The sequence below is a fragment of the Eublepharis macularius genome, chromosome 18 (genome assembly GCF_028583425.1).
Source record: "Eublepharis macularius isolate TG4126 chromosome 18, MPM_Emac_v1.0, whole genome shotgun sequence".
Classification (NCBI taxonomy): Eukaryota; Metazoa; Chordata; class Lepidosauria; order Squamata; family Eublepharidae; genus Eublepharis; species Eublepharis macularius.
Genome location: NC_072807.1, coordinates 1,014,908 through 1,037,506, shown reverse-complemented (window position 1 = coordinate 1,037,506; position 22,599 = coordinate 1,014,908). Strand labels below are relative to the sequence as shown.

The 22,599-nt window shown below is 43.4% G+C and overlaps 1 protein-coding gene across 1 annotated transcript in view; it reads right to left on the bottom strand.

The window, feature by feature from the left end:
* FAM131B (family with sequence similarity 131 member B) overlaps positions 1-22,599 on the bottom strand; it is a 129,000-nt gene that overhangs the window by 5,332 nt on the left and 101,069 nt on the right. Inside the window, exons 2-5 of the mRNA XM_055003090.1 lie at positions 21,202-21,314; positions 9,210-9,245; positions 8,249-8,342; positions 5,861-6,088 (exon numbers count right to left, since the gene is read on the bottom strand). Coding sequence (XP_054859065.1) covers positions 5,861-6,088; positions 8,249-8,342; positions 9,210-9,245; positions 21,202-21,314 — 471 coding nt within the window. The remainder of the gene's footprint in view (positions 1-5,860; positions 6,089-8,248; positions 8,343-9,209; positions 9,246-21,201; positions 21,315-22,599) is intronic.

The following is a 22,599-nucleotide window of genomic DNA, read 5'->3' as shown; positions in this document are numbered from 1 at the left end:
CAGCTGTTCCACCACTGCCCGCTCAATCACCTTTCCCATAAACGGGAGGTTTGATACTGGGCGGTAACTGGACGGGTCAGTGGAGTCCAAGGATGGTTTTTTCAGAAGACGCCTCACTATGGCTTCCTTCAACGCACTGGAAAAAACCCCGGAGCTCAATGATGAATTCATAATATCCTGCAATTGGGCCCCCAATGCGTCACCACTGGCTTTCACCAGCCACGACGGGCAGGAGTCCAGGGAGCACGTAGTGGGCCTGACCAGCCGCAGGATCCTGTCCACTAGAGCCATCTAACTCATATCAATATATACAATGTATTAAGCCCCAGGTACAGATGGTGTCTGAGAGGGTGTATTAGTTGAAGGTCAAAAGATATGAGAAACCTGTAATCACTAATTTTACATAGACTTTGTTAAGATAAGAGGTAGCAAGAATGAACTATTTTTATATATTTTAAGAAGATGTTTCAAATATGGACACAACCTTATCTGGTGTTTGAAGTTGTAAGATAGTAGGTTAGCAAAGAATATGCATACCTTTCATGCGGGACAGACACAGTTATTGTTAAGAAAAGGTTTTGAAATCCTATCAATATGACAAACTAAACTGATAGGAAGCTTCTTCCTAGGAGGAGCTGCTTGCCTGTGACCTTCTTATCTTTGGGTAACATGCTTTTTTAGACTCATGCCAATTGCTGTCCTTAATAGTCTTTGTAGTTGTTACAATGGATGGCATGATTTTTGAGTGGATATTGAGCCTGAGTGGATACTAAGAATACTAAATAATCATATTGTAATAATAAAGGCTAAGAATGAAAGCAGAAATTCTGTAAAAGTATTACTTGTGTACTATACCAGGTAACAAACCTAAAACAATATCTGTGGTGTTCCTCTTGCCAGGAGTTAAACGATTTGATATAAGAAAGCTAACTAGACACTTAAGCACATGCTTTTATCTAAGCCAGGCCTGACCAGAGTCATCCAGAACAATTGGGCTGTTATTTCTGGCAGTAGCACTGAGTTTCTTATAATGTAGACTGCCCTGACAGCATAATAACCCAAAGGCATCAAGAAATATGACAGCCATCTGGGCTCTGAGAGGGAGCAGGAAAGAGTCTTTTTCTGTTGCCTTCCTTAACTGCTGGGGAATTAGCTGAGGTTACTGTGTGGGAGGACAGTGTTTGGGTGTGTGTGTGTGTGAGTGCACAGAGCCTGCTGCAAAGTGGTGCCAGTTGAAGTGGGTTTTTTTCTGTTTGTCTCTTTTGCCTGCGTCGGAACTAACAGGGGACGGTGATTGTTGCTAATCGGGGAGTGTCTGTTTTGCCTGGGGCTGACTGCTCCCCCCCCCCCCCGGCCTCTGCTGGGTGAGCCTTGAATTGGACTCCTCCTCACTAGAGGATTCTTCCCTGGGGCTCTTAGCCTGTGGGTCTGGCCAGTGGGCCCTGTTAGAAGCTGAGTATCTCTTACATCTTATAGGTGTTAGGCTCCCCCTGCCCCTTCTGCCAACCTTTCATAAGTTGTCTTCTGAGGCAGTTTGGCAGGGGAAACCTGAACCACCTCTGAAATGGATTGCAGCAGCATGGCTGGCGAGAGAGCTGAGGCAGTGACATGTTCAGTCTGTAGCATGTTTGTCTTCTTACCTGAGGGTAACAGCAACTACACTTGCAGCAAGTGTAAGTTGGTAGCCCTACTGGAGGAGAAGATACAGAGACTTGAGGCATGCTTGTCCACACTCAATTTAATAAGGGAAGGTGAAGAGTACATGGACAGAATGTATGAACCACTTTTTAGAGGGTAACATGAGGAGGAGGAGGGAAAGGCATCTCAGGATTTGGAGGAGCACCCAATGCAAGAGGCGGGCACCTGGAAGAAAGTCACCCACAGGAGCAGGATAATCAGGAGACACTCTGAGCCTCTGATGCTAAGCAATCGGTTCCAGGATCTCCCCATAGATGTTGATTCTGAACCACTGGATCAAGAGCGATTCCTCCAGAATCCTCGAACTTTGAAAGAAATTTCTGAGGCCCCTGCGGACGAGAGGACTTGAGCTTCCATTCCTCAATATAGGAGAAGGCGTGTGTTGGTAATTGGGGACGCCCTACTGAGAGGGGTAGAGGGTAAAGTGCACTGACCGGACTTGTCATCTCGAGAGGTATGCTGTCTATCAGGTGCATGCGTGCAGGATGTGACAGAAAGGGTAGGAAGACTTATCAAACCCATAGATTATTATCCCTTCTTCCTGATATATGTGGGAAAAAATTATATTGCCGGGCACAATCCAGGACACATTAAAAGAGACTATGTGGCTCTGGGTAAAAAGGTTAAGGACCTGTGAGCACAGGTTGTGTTTTCGTCAGTTCTTCCTGTCATAGGCCATGGTTTAGGAAGGGAAAGAAGAGTGCTGCAAATAAATGACTGGCTTCATAGATGGTGTCATCAGGAGCCTATAACTGGAAAAGGGAACACTGAAGACCTGCAGGGAGTGGAACATATGCTAGGAAACATTAATTCACAGGTAAGCACAGAAACAAAAACCTCAGGGCATATAACACTTGGCTTCCGATGTCTCTACGCTAATGCACAGAGTATGGGAAACAAGCAGGAGGAACTTTAAGTTGTAATAGAGGAAGGGGACTATGACATAATAGGCATTAGAGAAACTTCATGGAATGACAGTCACAATTGGAATACGAGGATTGAGGGATACAACTTGTTCAAAAAGGATAGACAAATAAGGAAGGGGAGAGTAGTAGCATTATATGTAAAGGAGGTATATACTTGTGAGGAAATACATGTATCTGAGCAGTGAAGTTCTGTTGAGAGTCTCTAGGTAAAAATAAAAGGAGTAAGAAATACTAGTGATATTATGGTGGGGGTCTGCTATAGACCACCAAGCAAAGCAGAGGACTTGGATAAGACACTCCTAGAACAAATTACAAAGTTCACAAAGAGATGGGACACAGTGGTCATGGGAGATTTCAATTACCCAGATATCTGTTGAAAGTCTAACTCTGCTAAAGATGAAAGGTCAAATAAATTCCTGACTAGTCTTGCTGACAACTTCATTTTTCAGAAAGTAGAGAGGAAAACAAGGGGCTCCGCTATCTTGGACTTGATTCTCACCAACAGGGAAGAACTGGTGGACGAGGTGAAAGCAGTGGGCATCCTGGGTAGCAGCGACCATGTAATTTTGGAATTTACAGTCTTGGGAAAGGGAAAAGCTGTATGCAGTCAGACATATATAGGTTGGACTTCAGGAAAGCAATTTTTTCACAAACTGAAAGCTCTCCTGGGTAGAATCTCATGGTCAGAAATACTTAAGGAGAAGGGAGTTCAAGAGGGGAGGGAGCTTCTTAAAAGCGAAATATTGAAAGCACAATCACAAACTATTCCTATGAGAAGGAAAAATGGGAGGAGCCTAAAGAAGCCACGGTGGCTCCATAAACAGCTTTCTAATGAATTGAGAAAGCAAAAAGACTCATTTAGGAAATGGAAAGAGGGCCTTATAACAAGGGATGAATATAAACAAATTACCAATGCTTGCAGGGAGAACATTAGAAAAGCTAAAGCTCAGTATGAATTTAGGCTAGCGAGAGATGCTAAAAACAACAAAAAAGGGTTCTTTGCTTATGTTCAAAGTAAGAAAAAGAGCAAAGATGTGCTAGGCCCATTGCAGGGACAGGGACGTGAAAATGTAACAGGCGATGAAGAGAGGGCAGAACTGCTCGATTCCTACTTTTCCTCAGTCTTCTCCGGCAAGGGAGATGGTGCTCAACATGGCGATAACAGAACACATGATGGGGGGAGAAAGTTACAGCCTAGGATCAGCTTGGAGGTAGTACATAAACACCTAGTTTCTTTAAATGGAACTAAGTCCTCCTCAGGGCCACATGAATTGCACCCTAGAGTACTAAAAGAACTCGCAGACGTAATTTCTGAGCCTCTGCCCATTGTTTTTGAGAATTCTTGGAGATCAGGCGAGATGCCAGAAGATTGGAGGTGGGCAAATGTTGTCCCCATCTTCGAGAAGGGGAAAAGGGAGGATCCAGGTAACTACCGACCCATCAGCTTGAAGCTATACCTGGAAAAGTTTTAGAACAACTTATCAAACAGTCAGTCCATGAGCATTCAGAAAGGAAGACTGTGCTTACTAAGAGCCAGCATGGGTTTCTCAAGAACAAGTCATGTCAGACTAACCTTATCTCTTTTTTTGAGAAAGTTACTACCTTGCTGGATCAGGGGAATGCTGTAGACATGGTTTACCTCGATTTCAGTAAGGTTCCACATAACATCCTTGTTGACAAGTTGGCAAAATGTGGTTTGGATCCTATTACTATTAGGTGGAGCTGTAACTGGTAGACAGATCACACCCAAAGAGTGCTAGTTAATGGCTTCTCATCCTCTTGGAGAAGAGCGACAAGTGGAGTTCTTCAGGGATCAGTCCTGGGACCTGTTCTATTCAACAATTTTATAAGTGATTTAGATGAAGGAATAGAGGGAATGCTTATTAAATTTGCAGATGATATTAAATTGGGAGGGTAGCAAATACGGTTGAAGACACAGTCAGGATACAGGATGATCTTGACAGGCTGGAAAACTGGGCTAAAAAGATACAATGAATTTCAACAGAGATAAATGCAAAGTTCTGCATATAGGAAGGAAAAATCAGATGCATAATTATAGGATGGGGGAGACGTGTCTTGGCAGTAGTATGTGCGAAAAGGATCTAGGGGTCTTAGTAGACTATACACTGAACATGAGTCAGCAGTGTTATGTGGTAGCTAAAAAGGCAAATGCGGTTTTGGGCTAAAAAGGCAAAAAAGGCAAATGCGGGTTCTGGTCTGACCTCAGAAGGTTGGACCAGAACCAATGGGCTGGAATTAAATCAAAATAATTTTTTTGCTAAACATTAGGAAGAACTTCCTGACAGTTAGAGTGGCCCCTCAGTGGAACAGGCTTCCTCGGGAGGTGGTGGGCTCTCCTTCTTTGGAGGTTTTTAAGCAGAGGCTAGATGGTCACCTGACAGCAATGCTGGAGGGTTACATCTGTGCTTAGTTCTCGTGGCCCCTTCTTACACGCCCAGGGTAATGCCGATCGCTGCCTTGGGGTCAGGAAGCAGTTTTCCACAGGCCAGTTTGGCTAGGGATCCTGATGGTGTTTTTCCATTTTCTAGGCATGGAGAAAGGGTCACTGGGCGAGTGTGTGGGATGGAGGTAGTTGTGAATTTCCTGCATTGTGCAGGGGGGTTGGACTAGATGACCCTAAAGATCCCTTCCAACCCTATGATTCTTCTATTATTCTAAGTAATCCACACAGAGATCTCAAGGATTTTTCCTGAGTCCATCCCCTCTCAAAGCTACTTCTACTTTGTCAGCATATGAATCCGAGAAGAGATTTAAAAAATTAAGCTGTTCCTCCTGCTGCCCAGATCCACCTAAACAACTAACTCATCCATTACAATAGGCGATGCTCAGCCATCCCCTACCACTGCTCAAATGAGAGGCCAAGGGAGATAGACACAGGGTACGTGTTGACCTCACTTCTGGTTAAAATGGGAACTGATGTCACCAATACTCTTAAGATATTGCTGGCAAAACCATAGATGTCAGTGAAATCCTAGAATGTTGGTGATGTATATCCCGTATATCGCATCATTTCCCCTATGCCCTCTCTCCTCAATGTCTCCAAGGAATTTTAGGCATATTCCTGGCAGCGTTTTGTGCAACCCAGACCACAAAAAAAGATGGTATGTTCACTTCAGATGATCCAAGTCACACAATTTTGAAACTTCCCACCCCACCCCACCCCACATACCCCCCCCACCCCAACCCTAATGAGTAGCAAATGAGTAGCTGCAAACCTGCAAGGAATCGGGCCTCCTTCTCCCCATCGCTCAGGTCAGAATACGCGTCGGCATCTTTGCGGACGGTCTCATGGGTGTGCTGCTGCTGACTGGTACCTTTGCCCCAGCCCTGCCACTCTATCATGTGAGCTACACGGCCTTGGCCCATGGCAGTGGGCTTGGTGACGTGATCCTTCATACTGCGAGATATCCCTAAGGCGCCAGACATTACAAAACAAGAAGGGGCTATTATACAGTTCCAGAGCCCTTTGCAGTTTCATCCTGGGACAGGTCTACTTTCACCCAATTCCTCCCACTTCTCTCTCACATACACTTCCAATATATCTTTCTCTTACCTGAGTTTCCCTGGCCGCTCAGGGAAACATACAAGGGTCAAAACACATCACTCTATGACTGGACAAATCTAGTTCTCACTCAACCATTAGACTGTCCACTTCAGACTGCCGGGGGGGGCACTCAAATGACTGAATTCTCCCTCCATGCAAAAAACTAGAATGTCAAGAAGGCTCTAGCCTAGCGCTTGCTAGCACCTCCTGCACGAAGGAGCCTTCAGTCCAATGCGCTCTGCCTACTCTATGAAGTGCTACACCCTTATGAAGTGCTACACCCTCACACAGGGTTGCTGTTTCTGGCAACAGCACTGAGATTCTTATAAGTTCCCTGAGAGTTTGGTAACCTAAAGACATTCAGTTAAGGTTTACCACTTCAGTGAGAAGAACTAGTTCAAGTGGTTGCCACCTTTTAAATCTGACAAACTTAGCAACAACACAACCATTTATCACATTACAAGGGCAAAATCCATTGGCTAACAAGAGGCTTACTGGTAACACAGTTTAAGAATTAAGTGATTAAATATCCATAATTAAACATTGATTTGAAAAATTATACAAGGTTTTTGCTCACACAAGATGGAGGAGGCCAGTCTGGTTACTCTGAAAAGCACATTTGCACTTGATCTTGGCTACCTCCAAAAGTCCCCTTTCCCCCCAAAACATATTCATGGACACACCTGATTCATAACTTAGTTTTCGGATTATTATAGACAAAGCCTAACCATCTATTCTGCTAAGGCAGCACTGCGTTTCTGCAAATACTTGAAAAGTCTGTTTTTCTAAGCAATTTTTGAGAGCTTTCTCCAAAATAAATTTGCTACTTAACACAGAAAGCACTCTAAAAATATGAGCAGTCCATACCAATTAATAGCAGATGAGAAATCACCTTATTTAGTATGTGTTTATGTGTCTAGAAAGACATGTTTTAAACCTATTTTTATGCATGATAACATATTGGCCACTAACAAAATGAAGGGTCATCCTACTTGGCAGGAGCTTTTTCAGCCCCCAAGTTTACATGCGAGGCCCCCAACTCAGTATTTGCTGGGAAGGTTGCCTCAGGTCTCCCGAGACTCAGGCGGAGGAACCTGGGATCTCAAGGCTGTCACCGCAGCAGGTGCAGCCTGAAGTCAAAGTGGTGATTTTTAAAAAAGAGGTGGAGGCTGTAGTTTTGTCTTCTTTCCAACAGAACGATCCTTTCCCCCATTTGCTTTCAAACTCAGTCACTCTCTACCACAGAGGGAAAACAAGCTGGGGGGAAAGTTACTTTGCTTTAACCTTTATAACGGAAACTGAAGAAGATAGTTTGTCCTCTTGCTTTTTGGCTTTTCACGTCAAGATTTACTGAGGACCCCAAGATTAAAACCCCGAAAACTGCCAACTCATTGATGGTTTATTCCCTCTCTTTGCTAGTTGATCAGGACTCCGAAAGCCTGTGGGACAGTTACAGAAATTTCCTTAGCTATGAATTCCCCTCTAGTACAATTTCTGCCATTCCCCAGGTTAGAATTAAACTCTCTGAAATACTAGAGAGAAACTACAATTTTAAGAGGCAGAGAAGAAAGACTGACAAGGAAAGTTTTTTACTGGCCAGAACTTGAGGTAAGTTGTAGGGTCTTCATATTTCCCACTCAGTATCAGAAAATGTAATCTCAGTGTTGGAAGAAATAAGAATTCTTTAGCTTATGAAAAGCAATTTGAGCTCTTTCTTTGGGAGGGGGGGACTTACAAGTGTCTTCTTTCCAATGTGTCCCTGGAGAGGAAAAACAACACTTGCTCTGCCATTCACACATTACAGCATACCCACCTTTTCCAACACTTGGAGGAAAAATGTGTAAAGTAGTTTTAAGGTTCTGGGGTGTGATACAAGGGAAATGATAAGTGTATATCACTCAGTCCTGGAATTTCATTAATGAAATCGCCTCAGCTTATCATAGACCCGAAATTAATGTATTTTAGTTAAGACCTAGCTAGGATGAGGAGCAGAAGCTGAGGAACAAGCACAAGATTAGAAAGAAACAAGGTGTTCAGTTGAAGGGTCTGAGATCCTCACCGGAGAAAGAGGACTTAGCAAGGGCTCCGATCCCATAGGCATTGGAGTTTCGCTTCAGCTTGGGAAGGATGGAGGTTGTGTCTTCCATAGAAAGCTGAAAGAAAGATTGTGTAAAGGAATGAAAGGTAGGGTGGAGAAAGGAAAGAGGAAGGGGGACAGGAGGAATTCCAGTCTGGACTTCTAAGAACACAAGGAAATGGGGAAGCAGAAGAAAACTGAAGGAGAAGAAACAGACAAAGAGGGGAAGTTATTAACCGGGTTGAAAATCTGAATGAAACTTAACTGAGCTGAATGCCAAGGAAGGAACCACCTGTGGTTTGGGGACTGATCCTGAATGCTCTTCAGGTTTTCTGCCCCAGGCACCGCACTGTCTTGGACCAGCCCTGTTCAGCTGGTCTGATTTCTCACAGAAGTTTGTTAGAGGGAGACATTTATGAGAAGTTCCCAAAAAACTGAAGGTGAGATGGTTCCATGTATATGCACTGGAACGCAAGGGGGGGGGGAAGGAAGGAGAGCAGAAGATTAATGCTGTCTGGTAACAGATATCACTGATGGAGCTAACAATTACAGACAGAAAAGTATTTCTGAAAGCAAAATTCCACAGGATGAAGAGGTTCTGTGAGGCAGTTATCTGAGGAACAGGCCTGTAGGCTCACTCGTATGCCAATGTCCTCATCATCAGATGAGAAGGGGCTTAAAGGATGGGTTGATTTGCAATCATCTGCGAAAATGAAATTCCATTTCTGGAAGGTCTTCTGTCATCCAGGTAATCGTTACAGTTTTCCTAGATTAACTATGCCTTGGATAAGAGGTGCCATCCCAAGGGATAATTCATCACCATAGCCGGCTTCTCCCATATTCATCTTAAGACTCACAACAGCCTATCAAAGCAAGGCACACACAGACAGACCTTACAGTCAGCATGCACTGAAACACTTCAAAGAATGGAGGCTGTACTCACATTAATGCCATCCCAAGAGAAATCTGTCCGTGTTTGCTGTGGACAAGGAAGATGGGAGGTTAGAATCAGACGGGTACGAAGGCTAGTCTCCAGGTGGAGCCTGACCATCTCCTGGAATCACAAGTGATCTCCAGGCTACAGAGATCAGTTGCCCTGGAGAAAACAATTGCTTTGGAGGGTGGACTCTGTGGTCGCATGCCTCGCAGTGGTCCCTGTCCTCCCACTTCCCCTCCCCAGGTTCACGGCCAAATTTTCAGGAATTTCCCAACCTGAATTTGGCAATTCTAGACAAGAGCTCTCCGTATGTGATATGTTTCTCTCTGTAGCAGCCAGCTCCCTCAGTCACTATGAACAGCCCAATACATTCTCACAAACAGAAGGCCACAAAGTGCTTTTAGTGGGGGAAATCCCAGCCCAGCCCAGTGTCTGTGTTCAGTCACAGCATGAGACTCAAAGATCAGAAAAGATGTAGACGGAGAGGAAAGAAGCACAGAAGTAGAACGCCTCTGAAGCTGCCCTCCTCGCACCCTGGCAACTTTCAAGCTTCTTCTGTCTTTGTGATTAAATGCAAACTCTGCTACTGGTAGACGTATATTTAAAGGGAATGAATGTGTCAGACTGAAGTTTATTCACAGCAATACTGACGAACAAGCACGTGCGGCTATATAGAATGCAGCACGCTCTGGCTTTGGGCTAGACAGTCTCTTGCTTTTACATACATTGTTTTCTACTTTCCTTCACATTCCTTGGTCTTGCCAGTTCTAGTTTTCTTGAATACCATCTCCTTTCCAATATTCCTTTTATTCAAACGTATTCTACTGAGACATCCTGCTGACATAATGCCTCTCTTCCCAACCCATCTGTTGCCTAACTGAAAATTCTTCACCACTCAGCACTTTGTTTCTTATTTCCAGTTCCCCCTCAGTGCTGTACTCGCTGACATCTAACACCAAATTACAGGACTGCAGGCATGGATCAGGGCCCCGATCCAGCTCTAGTCAATAATAAGCACGCTGTTAATGTGTGAGAAGGTGAATACGGATGCATCTTTAAAACCATGTTGAAATGTGTATTGCTCACTCATCGTGTGCAGACAGGCAATGTAATTTTTCTCAATCTAGTTTATTTTAAGTGGCCTCTTTCAGTGGCCAAGTAATTGCTTAGCATATAGAAAGTCCCAGATACTGAACTCTTGGCATTGTGAAAGAATCTCAGGTAGAAGGGCTGGGAAGGACATAAATCAGAGATCTTGAAGAGCGGATGGCAGTCAGTATTGGTCTAGTCCAGGGTCTCCAAACTTTCTGAGTTTGCAGACATCTTTGGAATTCTGACACAGGGTGGCGGGTGAAACCAGAAAATGGCTGCCACAGGAGATGGAGTCAACCACATAACAACTCTGATAGTAACTCTTCAATATTTCAGGCAGAAACTCTAACAGGATGCCTTTTTAAAAAAGCATAGTGTTTTAAAATATTTTCCTGCATACACACAGTTTACCTTCAGTCACACAGGGAAGATCCTTGTGTTGTGGTGGCAGCTGCTGCCAACAGCAATGTGTTTTGAATCTGCTCAGCCAACCTGACCTCCAGTGACCAATCAGAGGCCTTGCTTGGCAAACCCCCCCCTTGGACGTGCCCACTTTCTAAAAACATTTGGTGGCCACCAGGAAACGTGTTGGTGGACTCCAGGGCGCCCACAGGCACCATGTTGGGAGAGACCCACCCAAGATGGCGACTGCTGCAGTTGATCTGTAACTTTGCTCTTTAAATCTGTTTAACTTGCTCCTTTTGAAATGGCTTGAACAATAAGTTTCCTCCTTGAATAAGAGACTGTTTGGAAGTTGGGAGGGCTTTTGTGCTGTTTTGTACATGTACTTGCACCGAACAGAGACAGTTTTGTGTAGTGGTTAAGAGCGCGGGACTCTAACCTGGAGAACCAGATTTGATTCCCCACTCCTCCACTTGAAGCCAGCTGGGTGACCTTGGGCCAGTCACAGCTCTCTCAGAGCTCTCTCAGCCCCACCCACCTCACAGGATGATTATTGTTGTGGGGATAATAATGACATATTTTCTAAACTGCTCTGAGTGGGTGTGAAGTTGTCCTGAAGGGCGGCATATAAATCAAATGTTGTTGTTGTTGTTATTATTTTGGGCTCTGTTATCTCCGGAGCCTCTGTGGAAACTTAATTGAGTGGAAGCATGGCCTTCAACTGCTGTTTTGAGCAACTCAGGACAGAACTTTTAAAAGTGTTTTGCTGATTGCTGGAGATACATTTCATTTTGTTGGGTTGGCTGATGTTTTGATTGAAGTTTTGCCTGCACTGTGAAGCTTTGGGAACAAAGCGGTTAATTAGTCGAAGCAGCTGTGCTGGGTGTTGGTCTTGGAACTTTTCAGCTGGAATCTGCTGGTGGTTTCAGAACTTCTCGTCCTGAACTGCAAAAGTGGATAAAAGAAGAGGCAACAGCCCCACTCCCTCAATCATGGGGGTTAAAACAGGCTACCCATTTGAGGAGGAAGGCTTGAGCCCTTCGAGCAAGCAAACTAAGGCAGAGGACGTTTTTTGCGTCTTTTAAGCATCCACATGGATTTAATTGTCTACCCAGGATGAAGCTGTATGCTTTTCTGAGCAACCAACGACTATTAATAATGAGACAATGATTCATAATCTGCGCTTGCCGTCTGTGCTGCGTAAGCACAGTAGATCAGAGGAACGTGGTCTTTTAGCATCTCAGACATACCTAATTGCAGAGATGCTACAAAAAATCTGTAAAAAACTTGACACTGTAACAGCGTACTTCTCTGAAGGTGAAAGGAGGGGTCTAGTGCCATAGAAATCATCGAATCGTCTAGTGAACTGGAAAAGCCATAGGAGCCACTGAGAGCTGACTTTGGAGCCTGGCTTGAGAACTGAAAGGATATCCAAACCTCTTTATGGCAGGCGGCCAAATGAGTCTGTTGCTCCAATTTAGGAGCCTAATTGTATAGTGGTAAATGTTTTTCCTTACTAAGGGAAGTGTATTAATTGGTCCACTAAACTACGGGCCATTAAACATCTAGCATTTTTCCTTAAAACCAGTCCATCTTCCATTGATCTTATTCGAGTTGAACAAATTCCTTCATTATGAGCATTTTCTTTAGTTATTCCACTCTAATTAGATTCCAAAACATGTACTTACACATTGCTTGGATCTTGTAAAATTTGGGGTTAAATTCCAAAGATATTTTCAGAATTCTGTAGGCCAATATTTAGGTAATCTGAAACCATGGTCAGTGGATTCCGAAGTAGATAATGTTGGAATATAGGTTGTAAGGTCTGACATTCAGTCATTATGAGGTTAATGTGTTTACCCAGTGTATTCCCTGTTCGTATTGACCTGGAAGGAAACCTGGCAGAGAGCCAATAGCCTTATCTATCTGAAAACCCCGGGAAACTGAGAAATGACTGTCGGCTAATAGGTCAGGTGACTTCCTCGCTAAAGGTCAAGAAGAAGCTGAATCTCCAATTTTTTGCTCGTGGGGTCTTTGTAAAGATGTAGGAAATAGGGTTCTTTGTTTTTTGTAAGAATCCTGTGTACCTTTTTCCTTTAGAGTAAAGGTTTTCTTAAAAGCAAACAAGCATCTCACTCTCTATAGATCAATTCAGAGTTGCAATGGATCTTGAACTATTTTTAACCCACTTTTTCCCAACAGATAATACTATAACTAAATATAGCAGAGTGAACTCTACTGGACCCTCTGAAGTTCTGAAGCTAATTGATCTCTCTTCTCCTCCCCTCTCACCACCTCCTGCTAAGGTCCAAAAAGCACAGGCTTCTTTAACTTTTGAGAGGCACCCTGCCTCTGAATTCATAGGGGTTCCTACATATAACAACAATAATAGCAACATTCAATTTATATACCACCCTTCAGGACAACTTAATGCCCACTCAGAGCAGTTTACAAAGTATGTTATTATTATCCCCACAGCAAAGCTCTGGAAGAGCTATGGCTGACCCAAGGTCACCCAGCTGGCTTCAAGGGGAGGATCGGGGAAGCAAACCCGGTTCTCCAGATTAGAGTCCTGCTGCTCTTAACCACAAAAGGAAGATGACATTGAGGCCAGTTTGCGACCCTGTTTTGGTGCTCTCCCCAAATGGAACAAGATGTCCTGAGTAAACATTTTCGAATTTTGCAGTCTTCCCTAGAAAATATTAAGAAAGGGACGTTCTTCTGAGGTAGAACTCCACGTAGCCAGCGTTTCCTCTTTTGAAGCAATTCAAAAGGCCCCCATAACTGAGGACCTTCTCCCCCCAAATACAAAACACATTCCTTTAGAATCAGTCGTTTTAATTAACTCAGGACATGTGAACCCCCGTGCCCATGGCTGGCCGTTGAAGCCTGCAGAGTCTGTAGCTCCATCCATGCTGCCAAGTCCTGGAATAAAGACTTTATTTTGGAATATCACAGGTTGGAGTATTGGGCTCTGGATTTAGATCTTATTTATTAGACTTTCAGATTATATTGGTTCAAGAAACTTGGGCCAGAGGGGCTCTTCATCTACCAGGTTTCATTGTTCATGCAGTGGGTGCCCATATTCTAGCTCATCTAAGGGCCATCCAAAGTCAGGACAAGCATGCTTAGTTTCGACAGCACTTAACTGCTCCTGTGTAATTCTAATTGCCTCTCCACAGTTTGCACTTGTGGAGGTGTTTCAGTTTCTATCATTTTCCCTATTAGTTGTTAAATATTATCCTCCCCCCCCCCCGGTGCCCACTGATATCAAATAGTGAAATTGTGGCATTCTGGAACAAGTTGGGGTGCTGAACAGTACCCCAAAATGTTATTACTTCTAGCAGATGATGTGAATGCTTGTATTGGATGTAATGGTGAAGCTCTCTTAGGATCAGGGCCAAGGGAACCACTGAATGAGTTGTCATATCCATACTTAGGCAAAAGGAAATCTGAAGACGCTACAGTTAATTTTGCTGGTAAGAAGCTATTTAATTGTAATTTAAATCATGGCCTAGTGATTTTAAATGGATATAAGGAATTAGCTCCCATAGGTGACTGCGTGACATATAAAGGTGCTCGTGTAGGTGACTGCGTGATGCTTTCACTGGCTTTGCTCCCCAAGATCTTGTGATTTTAGGGTGGGCGATTATGATGGAGGTGATCACTTTTCTTTGCCATTTATTTCACTTCCATCAGTGTTTGCGGCTGTCTGGTCCTTGGATTGCAGACGTAACAAAAGGCAAGACCCAGCTAAATCGCACAGAAACAAGAGAGGGGGAAAAAAGAGAGGGGAACCCTCCCCCCCCCGCCAAGTCTAAAGTGTATCCAAAATTTACTAGAACAATTTTAAGTGGCAAGTGCTCAATTTCTCAAGTGCAATAACAATTCATAGTCAATACATATTGTGTAATAAACTCCACAGGTAAAGACTCCAAGGTACAAGGTAAGTCCGTTCAGCAAAAAGCCTCGAGATACAAACTTTTCTTTCTTCTTTCAGTTTGCAATGTGACCAGTGGATTGATAGTGACTGAATCCAGACGCCCAAAACCGGGGCCAGAGTCTTTACCTGTGGAGTTTATTACACAGTATGTATTGACTATGCATTGTTGTTGCACTTGAGAAATTGAGCACTTGCCACTTTAAATTGTTCTAGTAAATTTCGGACACACTTTAGACTTGGCGGGGGGGTTCCCCCCCCTCTTGCTTCTGGTCCTTCGATTGATGCAGGGAGAAAAAACTCTGCGTCCATTTAGGTGGTCATTGGAGATAATCCCAGCAGCGACTCGCATTATGCACTCTGGGAACTGTTCATGGAACAGTTTTTTGTTCATGGAATTCGCGAGACAAAGCGATGCTGAAGGAACGATAGAAATATTACCTGGTATACTGGACCTCTTCAAGCCAGTTTGTGTAAAACTGTCCGTTACTTCTAGGATAATGTGAAGAGATACTTGGTTTGATGATGAGGGCAGACAACATGTCAGGAGAATTACTCCTAACCAACATGCTCTTTTCACAGGCCTTATGGCACTGAAATGTGTACAGGGCTTTGATAAAGCACAAAAAGTGGCTTGTCTTGTGTAAAGGATGGAGGATTCTTAGCTCTGCTATTAATAATCACGAGACATAGACCCTCTGGAACATGGTATTGCTTTACTCTGCTTTGGTTAGACCTCACCTAGAGTATTGTGTTCAGTTTGGGGCACCACAATTTCAGAAGGATATAGACAAGCTGGAACGTGTCCAGAGGAAGGCAACGAAGAGGGTGAGAGGGGTCTGGAGACCAAGTCCTGTGAGGAACGGTTGAAGGAACTTGGAATATTTAGCCTGGAGCGGAGACGACAGAGGGGATATGATAACCATCTTCAAGTACTTGAAAGGCTGCAATATAGAGGATGGCGCTGAGTTGATTTCCACTGCCTCAGAAGGTCAGACCAGAAAGAATGGGTTGGAATTAAATCAAAATAATTTTTGGCTAAACACTAGGAAGAATTTCCTGACAGTTAGACTGGTCCCTCAATGGAACAGGCTTCCTTGGGAGGTGGTGGGCACTCCTTCTTTGGAGGTTTTTAAGCAGAGGCTAGGTGGCCATCTGACAGCGATGCCGATTCTGTGAACCTAGGCAAATCACAAGAGGGAGGGCAGGAAGGGTTACATCAGAGCTTAGTTTTCGTGGTCCTTCTTATATGCCCAGGGTAATGCCGATCACCACTTTGGGGTCAGGTAGCAATTTTCCCCAGGTCAGTTTGGCTAGGGATCCTGGAGGTGTTTTACTATCTTCTGGGCATGGAACAGGGGTCACTGGATGGGGGGGTGGGTTGCGGGGGGACGTAGTTGTGAATTTCCTTCATTGTGCAGGGGGTTAGACTAGATGACCCTCGAGGCACCTTCCAACTCTATGATTCTATGGTTAACAGCAGCCTCTCTGTAGTGTCCACCATTCCATCATGTTTTGCTCCCGGAACTAGGGAATATCATTTTACATCTGTCTTTGCAAAGGCTCCTGGATTTGAGTACGAATGGGTCCTGGGTGAGCCCTCCAGTGTGTGTTATGGCTTCTTCCAGAGACAGTGGCCTCCTTAACTAAGCAAATGTAGTCAGGTAAGGCCTTTGGGCCTAATTTGATACCAGTTGATCTTTTGAAAGTAAATTTGCTATGGTGCAGTAATTTGCTGGCCCCCCCTTTTCCCCCTAATTAATGCCACAAGAATTATTCCTGCAGCTTGGAAACATGCAATAACTGTCCCTATATCCAAACAAAGGAGCCAAGAACGAGCGTACAAACTATTGGCCTATTAGTACGCTATCAACAATAGGCAAGGTATATGCAGCCTCTTTATATGCCAAGCTACTGAACTGGGTAGACTCAGAATCTATATTGTAACCCAAACAAGCAGGACTTAGGAGGGGTGTCTTAGTCCTTGATCATTGCTTTGTAGTGTATCATTTAGCCGATAAATATTCCTCTTTCCCATGAGGCCATTTCTAAGCAGCATTTATGGATTTCAGAGCTACTTTCTATTCAGTTTCAAGATGCCAGCTTTGGGCTAAACTGGCAAAAATGACGATAGATAAAAAGCTCTTATGGCTAATCTTTAAATTGTATGAGAATCCAACAGCACAAATTTGTTGTGGGCCACCTGAATTGTTCTATCTCCCTATTCAAAGGTGTCAAACAAGACTGTCTTTTAGCCCCCACAACTCTTTAATTTCTATGTAAAAGATACGATTTCTTATCTCCGAAAGTTACTTCATACACCTATATTGGCTCCTGTGCTGCTTCATGCAGATCATACGGTGCTCCCACCTTGATCAGAAGCTGGTCTTCAGAAGGCATTAAATGCATTTGTTATTGTATTCAGGAGGGCTATTTATAAATTATGACAAATCTAAAATAATGTTCTTCTCAAAAAGGCCTTGTTTCAGACACAAGATTTAGACTGTTAAGGGAGGGAAAATTAAACAGGTGGCCCATTTTAAATATCTGGGAATTATGTTTAGCCATAATCTCACCTGGAAAGCCCGCCTGAAACCAGCTGGGTGACCTTGGGTCAGTCACAGCTCTCTTAGAGCTCTCTCAGCTCCTCCCACCTCACAGGGTGATTGTTGTGAGGATCATAATAACTTACTTTGTAAACTGTTCTGAGTGGGTGTTATGTTGTCCTGAAGGGCAGTATATAAATCAAATGTTATTATGTTATTATTATTATTAAATAATTCCTCAGGTCTTGTTTGGTGCAGCCATTTGGATAAACGGAGTCTCTGAGTCTTTGGATTATACACTTGATACACTTCTTCAGTTCCTGTGGAGGATAGCAAGAGTGCCTAGCTGTGTTGCAGGAACTACACTCAAAGTAGAGGTTGCACAGGGCTTGGATTGCTGCCTTGAACCTCAAATTGAAGGCCCTTTTTTCTGTACCTAATGCCCAAGGGGGGCTTCTGGAAGACAGTTGTAGAAGTGCTTGGGACGAGAGGCTTGAGTTCCTTGGTCTTTCTCCTGTAACGCTTGGAATCATGGATTACCAAGAAAGATTAAAACTGATCAGGAATAGGGTGACTAACCTTGATCGTGCTAGCACATTGACCCCGGAGAAGTGCGTATGCTCTCCTTTTGCACCAGAGACCCATCCCCCTGAGACCCTCCCCTCATATTTTAAACTTCTTACAATCCCTAGCCAGACATGCTTTAGTGCTTGCCAGATTAAATGTTCTCCCAATGGCAGATCTGAGGTGGTGTTTCACAAAAATCTCATTTTCAGACTGCTTCAGTGACTGTGTACCTGGCTCAGCAGAGGCTGTAGGCCCTCTTTTGTTGTGTACTGTGATCAATGGACTGTCCCCAGGGCCCTTTGGATTGCTCCCATTTTCTCTAAATATCAGCTTCCTCTTGAGTCCTGGGTGGTATCTTTATTGTTAGCAGCCTTTGATTCAGAAATAATTCCATCTGTTGCAAAGTATTTAGCCATCTTGGTCTCCTTAAAACATTGTTAAAATGAGCTTATTCTGTGGTTTATCTGAGAAATTGTATAGGTTTATTTGTTTATTTTATCAAATGCATTTTAGCTTTTGAGATACATCTGTCCCATTGTTCTCCATTTGCCTTTGCTTGCTTTGGTCATGTTCTGTAATGCTGTTTTATCCTGTTGTGATGTGTTGGTTTCACACTTAAGACCCGTGGTAATATGAGCTGAACAATAAAGGAGAGGCACCATATCGGGGATCCCTGGTTTAGAGTGCCTCAGAACAAAGTCAGTCTCCACTGCCGGCCAATTAGATGCCCCCGGCGAACTCAGAAGAGCCAGCCGGTGGAATCCGACGGGCGTTCGCTTGAACTGCTGTAATGACCGCCCGTGACTCTCCCGCATGAGCTCCCCAGCTACCGTCACCCAGCAGTACTCAAAACTGGCACTCTTGAGCTGTTTGCATTCTGCAATGGGAAAAACTGTAGGGCCTTTAGAAAAATAAAAATAGTCTTGATCTTGGGAAAGATCGAAGATCTCATCAGATCGCATTCACCTTATTAGATAAATAAATCACATAAAATTACGGAAGGTGCAGCAGCTGCAAAATAACAAAATTAAGCTGTATAGAAATCTTGTCTGGTAATCAAATGACCAGGAGGACTTTTAGAGAATCTCTTGAGTAGCCACACTCATTTAAGATGATGCTATACAGAACATGACTAGTTTAGACGGGCATTAGATGAAGGGAATTTCCAGACAGTGTTACTGCATCCGTTCTGGCCCCATAATGCTTTGGTTTTTCCTTAGCTTTTGCACATTCTCTTGAGCCACTAGATTTCTTCTCACATTTTCCCTGTTTTCTGGTTCTTTTTCTTCAGTCTTTTCCTAGCAATCGAATTTGAGCCACATCCTGTGCTTTTGTTGGTTCCTTCCACTTCCTGCTCACTTTCCATGGACCGGACCATGACTGTGGGACAAACTTGCCCTGGTAATGAGGAATTTTTTATCCCTTGCATCTGGACATTTTCAAGTATTCATTTTTTAAAGAAAATGCTCTCTCTCTCTATACAGTGGCACAAGTGCAATCATTGCTCTTTCTGCGTGCTGGCAGCGATGCGAAGCTTTTTCTTTCTCTGCATCTCCTCAAATTTATTTTTTTTGGCTGTGGCCATTTGCTTCCTTTCACTTTCAAAGGCAGAGGAACACGCATTGCTCTTTCTAGCCATCAGCCCCTACTCTTTGCCTGTGTGTCTGGCTCTCTTGATACGCCCCCTGCTTTCCTCCCACAGAAATAACTTTTTTTCCTCGTTCTTTTAGTTTTTTTAAAAAAACACTCCCAGATAGAGCTGTATCACTATAAGATGTGTCTGTGCCTTGATATCCAGCACAGACACCCTTTCCTGTGTTTATTTTTTATGACCATTAGATATTTTATGTGTTTGGGGGGTATTTCTTATTACTTTTTATTCCAATGGGGACTGTCACCGAGTGACCCTCCTGGCCTGCTTCATTGTTCTGGGCCTGCTTGGGTCATTTGAATGGCTTAACATTACGGGTGCCTCAAGACACTGCTTTTCTGCATGAGCATGCGCTTGTTTTAGTGAGTTTTCTTCGTAGTCACACAGCAGCTGTGGGGGAACTGCTTCTGGAAAAGAAAGGAGAACCCCAAATGTGCTCAGAACAGCTCCACTGGGGGAGGAAAGGCTCCTGCCTACTCCCAACTGCACTGGGGAGAGCTAATTTCACCAATTTTGTTGCTTCATGTGGAGCACCTGTACACAGATTCTCCACATGCAATAGAAAAATCAGTGAAGTAACCCCCACTGACACATGAAAATGGCCCAGGGAAGATGCAGGAACCCTCCCTCTCCTCATGGTGTTGTTCCAAACCCATTTGGGCTCTCTCTCTTTTTTAAAAGATGCAGTTCCCCACAGCTGGCATGTGACTGCATGGAGCACATTAAAACAAGTGCATGCACATGCAGAAAAGTATCCTCTAGAGCCTCCCTCAGGACCTGCTGCTTGAAAGCAATTGACTAGATGGGTGGGCAATTAACTCCTCTCCATTTGCCTGCATGCCATTCGTTAACAGGAAAACTTTTAAAAATCAGTTTGCAGTCTCAGAGGTCCAAATGTTGGGGTGAACCTTAGAGCGGAGGGTATTTCTATACAGAGACAATAAGGTGATTCTCACACATGCACAAGCCGAGCCCCTCTTCTAGCGCTAGGTCCATATAATGATTCAGTACGGTGCTTTTTTCCAGCTGGTATGCAGTAGAATGGAGTTCCAGAACCTCTTGAAAATGGTCACATGGCTGGTGGCCCCGCCCCCTGATCTCCAGACAGAGGGGAGTTTAGATTGCCCTCTGCGCCATGGTACGGAGGGCAATCTAAACTCCCCTCTGTCTGGAGATCAGGGGGTGGGGCCACCGGCCATGTGACCATTTTCTCCGAGGGCAACCCACGGAGTTCCACCACCTCCTTTCCCAGAAAAAAAGCCCTGCTTCAGTATATGCACATTCAGTGCTAAGCCCACAGAGATGTGGTCTTAGCACTGACAATTATCTAAAGTCCTGGATGAATTCCTTAGATTGTGAATTGCCTCCCCCTGTACAGCTCTATAAAGCATTTCTGAGATGGTTCAAACATTTGTGCTCCAGAATCTCATTAGGACCACATTTGCATCTTTTTGGGATGCCTGGATTTCCAAACAGAGGTTTCAGCAGACCTTGACACTATACTCCACACAAATAAGTAAGACTCCAAATTGATGATACAAAAAAGGAGGCTGAAGTTGGTTCCCAGTTCCTTATTCACATTTCCTATTTGCAAAGATGCAGAGCTTTTAAATTATCTTCATTATATATAGTTGGGTTTGAAAACAGGAAATGCAAATAAAGAACTGGGAACCAGGACCCAACTTCAACCCTATGCAAAAGAGACCTTAGGCAAGGACAACGGGCATGGCCAACTTCGGCTCCCTAAGGTCTTGAACGGCTGCAGCTTCTCTCCTCTGTGGCCACGGGAGGGTTACTCACTTCAGTGGAAGGCCGGTGAATGCTGCTGCCATGGAGGGAGCTGGTGCTGTCCATGTTAATCTGGTCCGCCTCTCGCAGCCCTTTCCAGTCCACAGCAACCACTTCATTCCCTGCTGACATACGAAGAAGGTGAAAATGGCAAATTTCATTCAGGAAACATCCATGGCCACTGGGCTTTTTTAAAAAAAATAACTTTTTATTCATAACTTTTTCAACAATAACTACAATAAACAGCCATAAACCATTAACAATACCATGAGAAGACCATTACAAATCCCATTAAATGTTAATAAAATGTAAAATTAATATATTTCCTTGGCAAAGTACTATCTTCCATTGCGTAGTTAGAAATGTAATCAAAAAAGGGAAACTTTTTCTGTAATGCAGGAACTGTAAGTAGGATGATGTGCAATTGCTAGTTGGTCTGATATTTCATCCATTATCAAGAAATCCCACACCTTTCGCTTCCATGATTTTACCAATAAAATCTTGTCTGATTTCCAGTTTTGAGTTACCACATTTTTAGCTGCTGTCAACAATAGAGAGAAAAGATCTTTTCTCAATGCAGGTATGAAGTTGCTATTCCACAGATTAAGTAGAAAGGTCTCTGGGCTATCCAGTATTGAATAGGCTGTAATTTTTTTTAATAAAGAATTTTATTTAAAAGGAAAAAAAGTGCAGTAAAGTGCATAGTAAAAAGAGTATACAGAATCTAGATTAGACATTAAAATTGAAACTTATACAATCTTATGCAAACAATAATTATGTAAGCAAAACATCTGTAATAGTTTTGGGAGTTAAACAGACAATACACTTAAGCTTCTTTGCTCTAATAAAGAATAACATGGCATATTTGGCTTCCCTTAGCCTGAATACATAACATTTCTCCTTCCCTTCCTCCCTCTGAGCTTCTGTAGCAATTAATTATACCTAAATAATCAAAAAGATCCTTCCTGTAATTACTGTTATATATTGTTGGAGAACTTATTCCAGAAGGATTGTATTTTGTGGTAAGTCCACCCACAACGGGGAAAAAGTACCTATATTACTGCATCCTTTCCAGCATCTAGGATCTTTGGTAGACTTAGAATGGAAAAGTTTTAGTGGTGTTAAATACCATCTGGTGAACATCTTGTATGATTGTATTTTGGTATTTAAAGCTTTGGTATTATATATGTTGGATGATCAGACAAGACTCCATTGGTTTTCGTTAATGGTTTTTTTCCCACAGTCTATGCCAAGCTTTTTGATAAGCTGTTACCAAAGACCAGGTTTTTTAATTTATATTTATAATATATTTATAAATAACTGATGTTAGACCAGTTTGGTGTAGTGGTTAAGAGTGCGGGACTCTAATCTGGAGATCCGGGTTTGATTCCCCACTCCTCCACTTGGAGC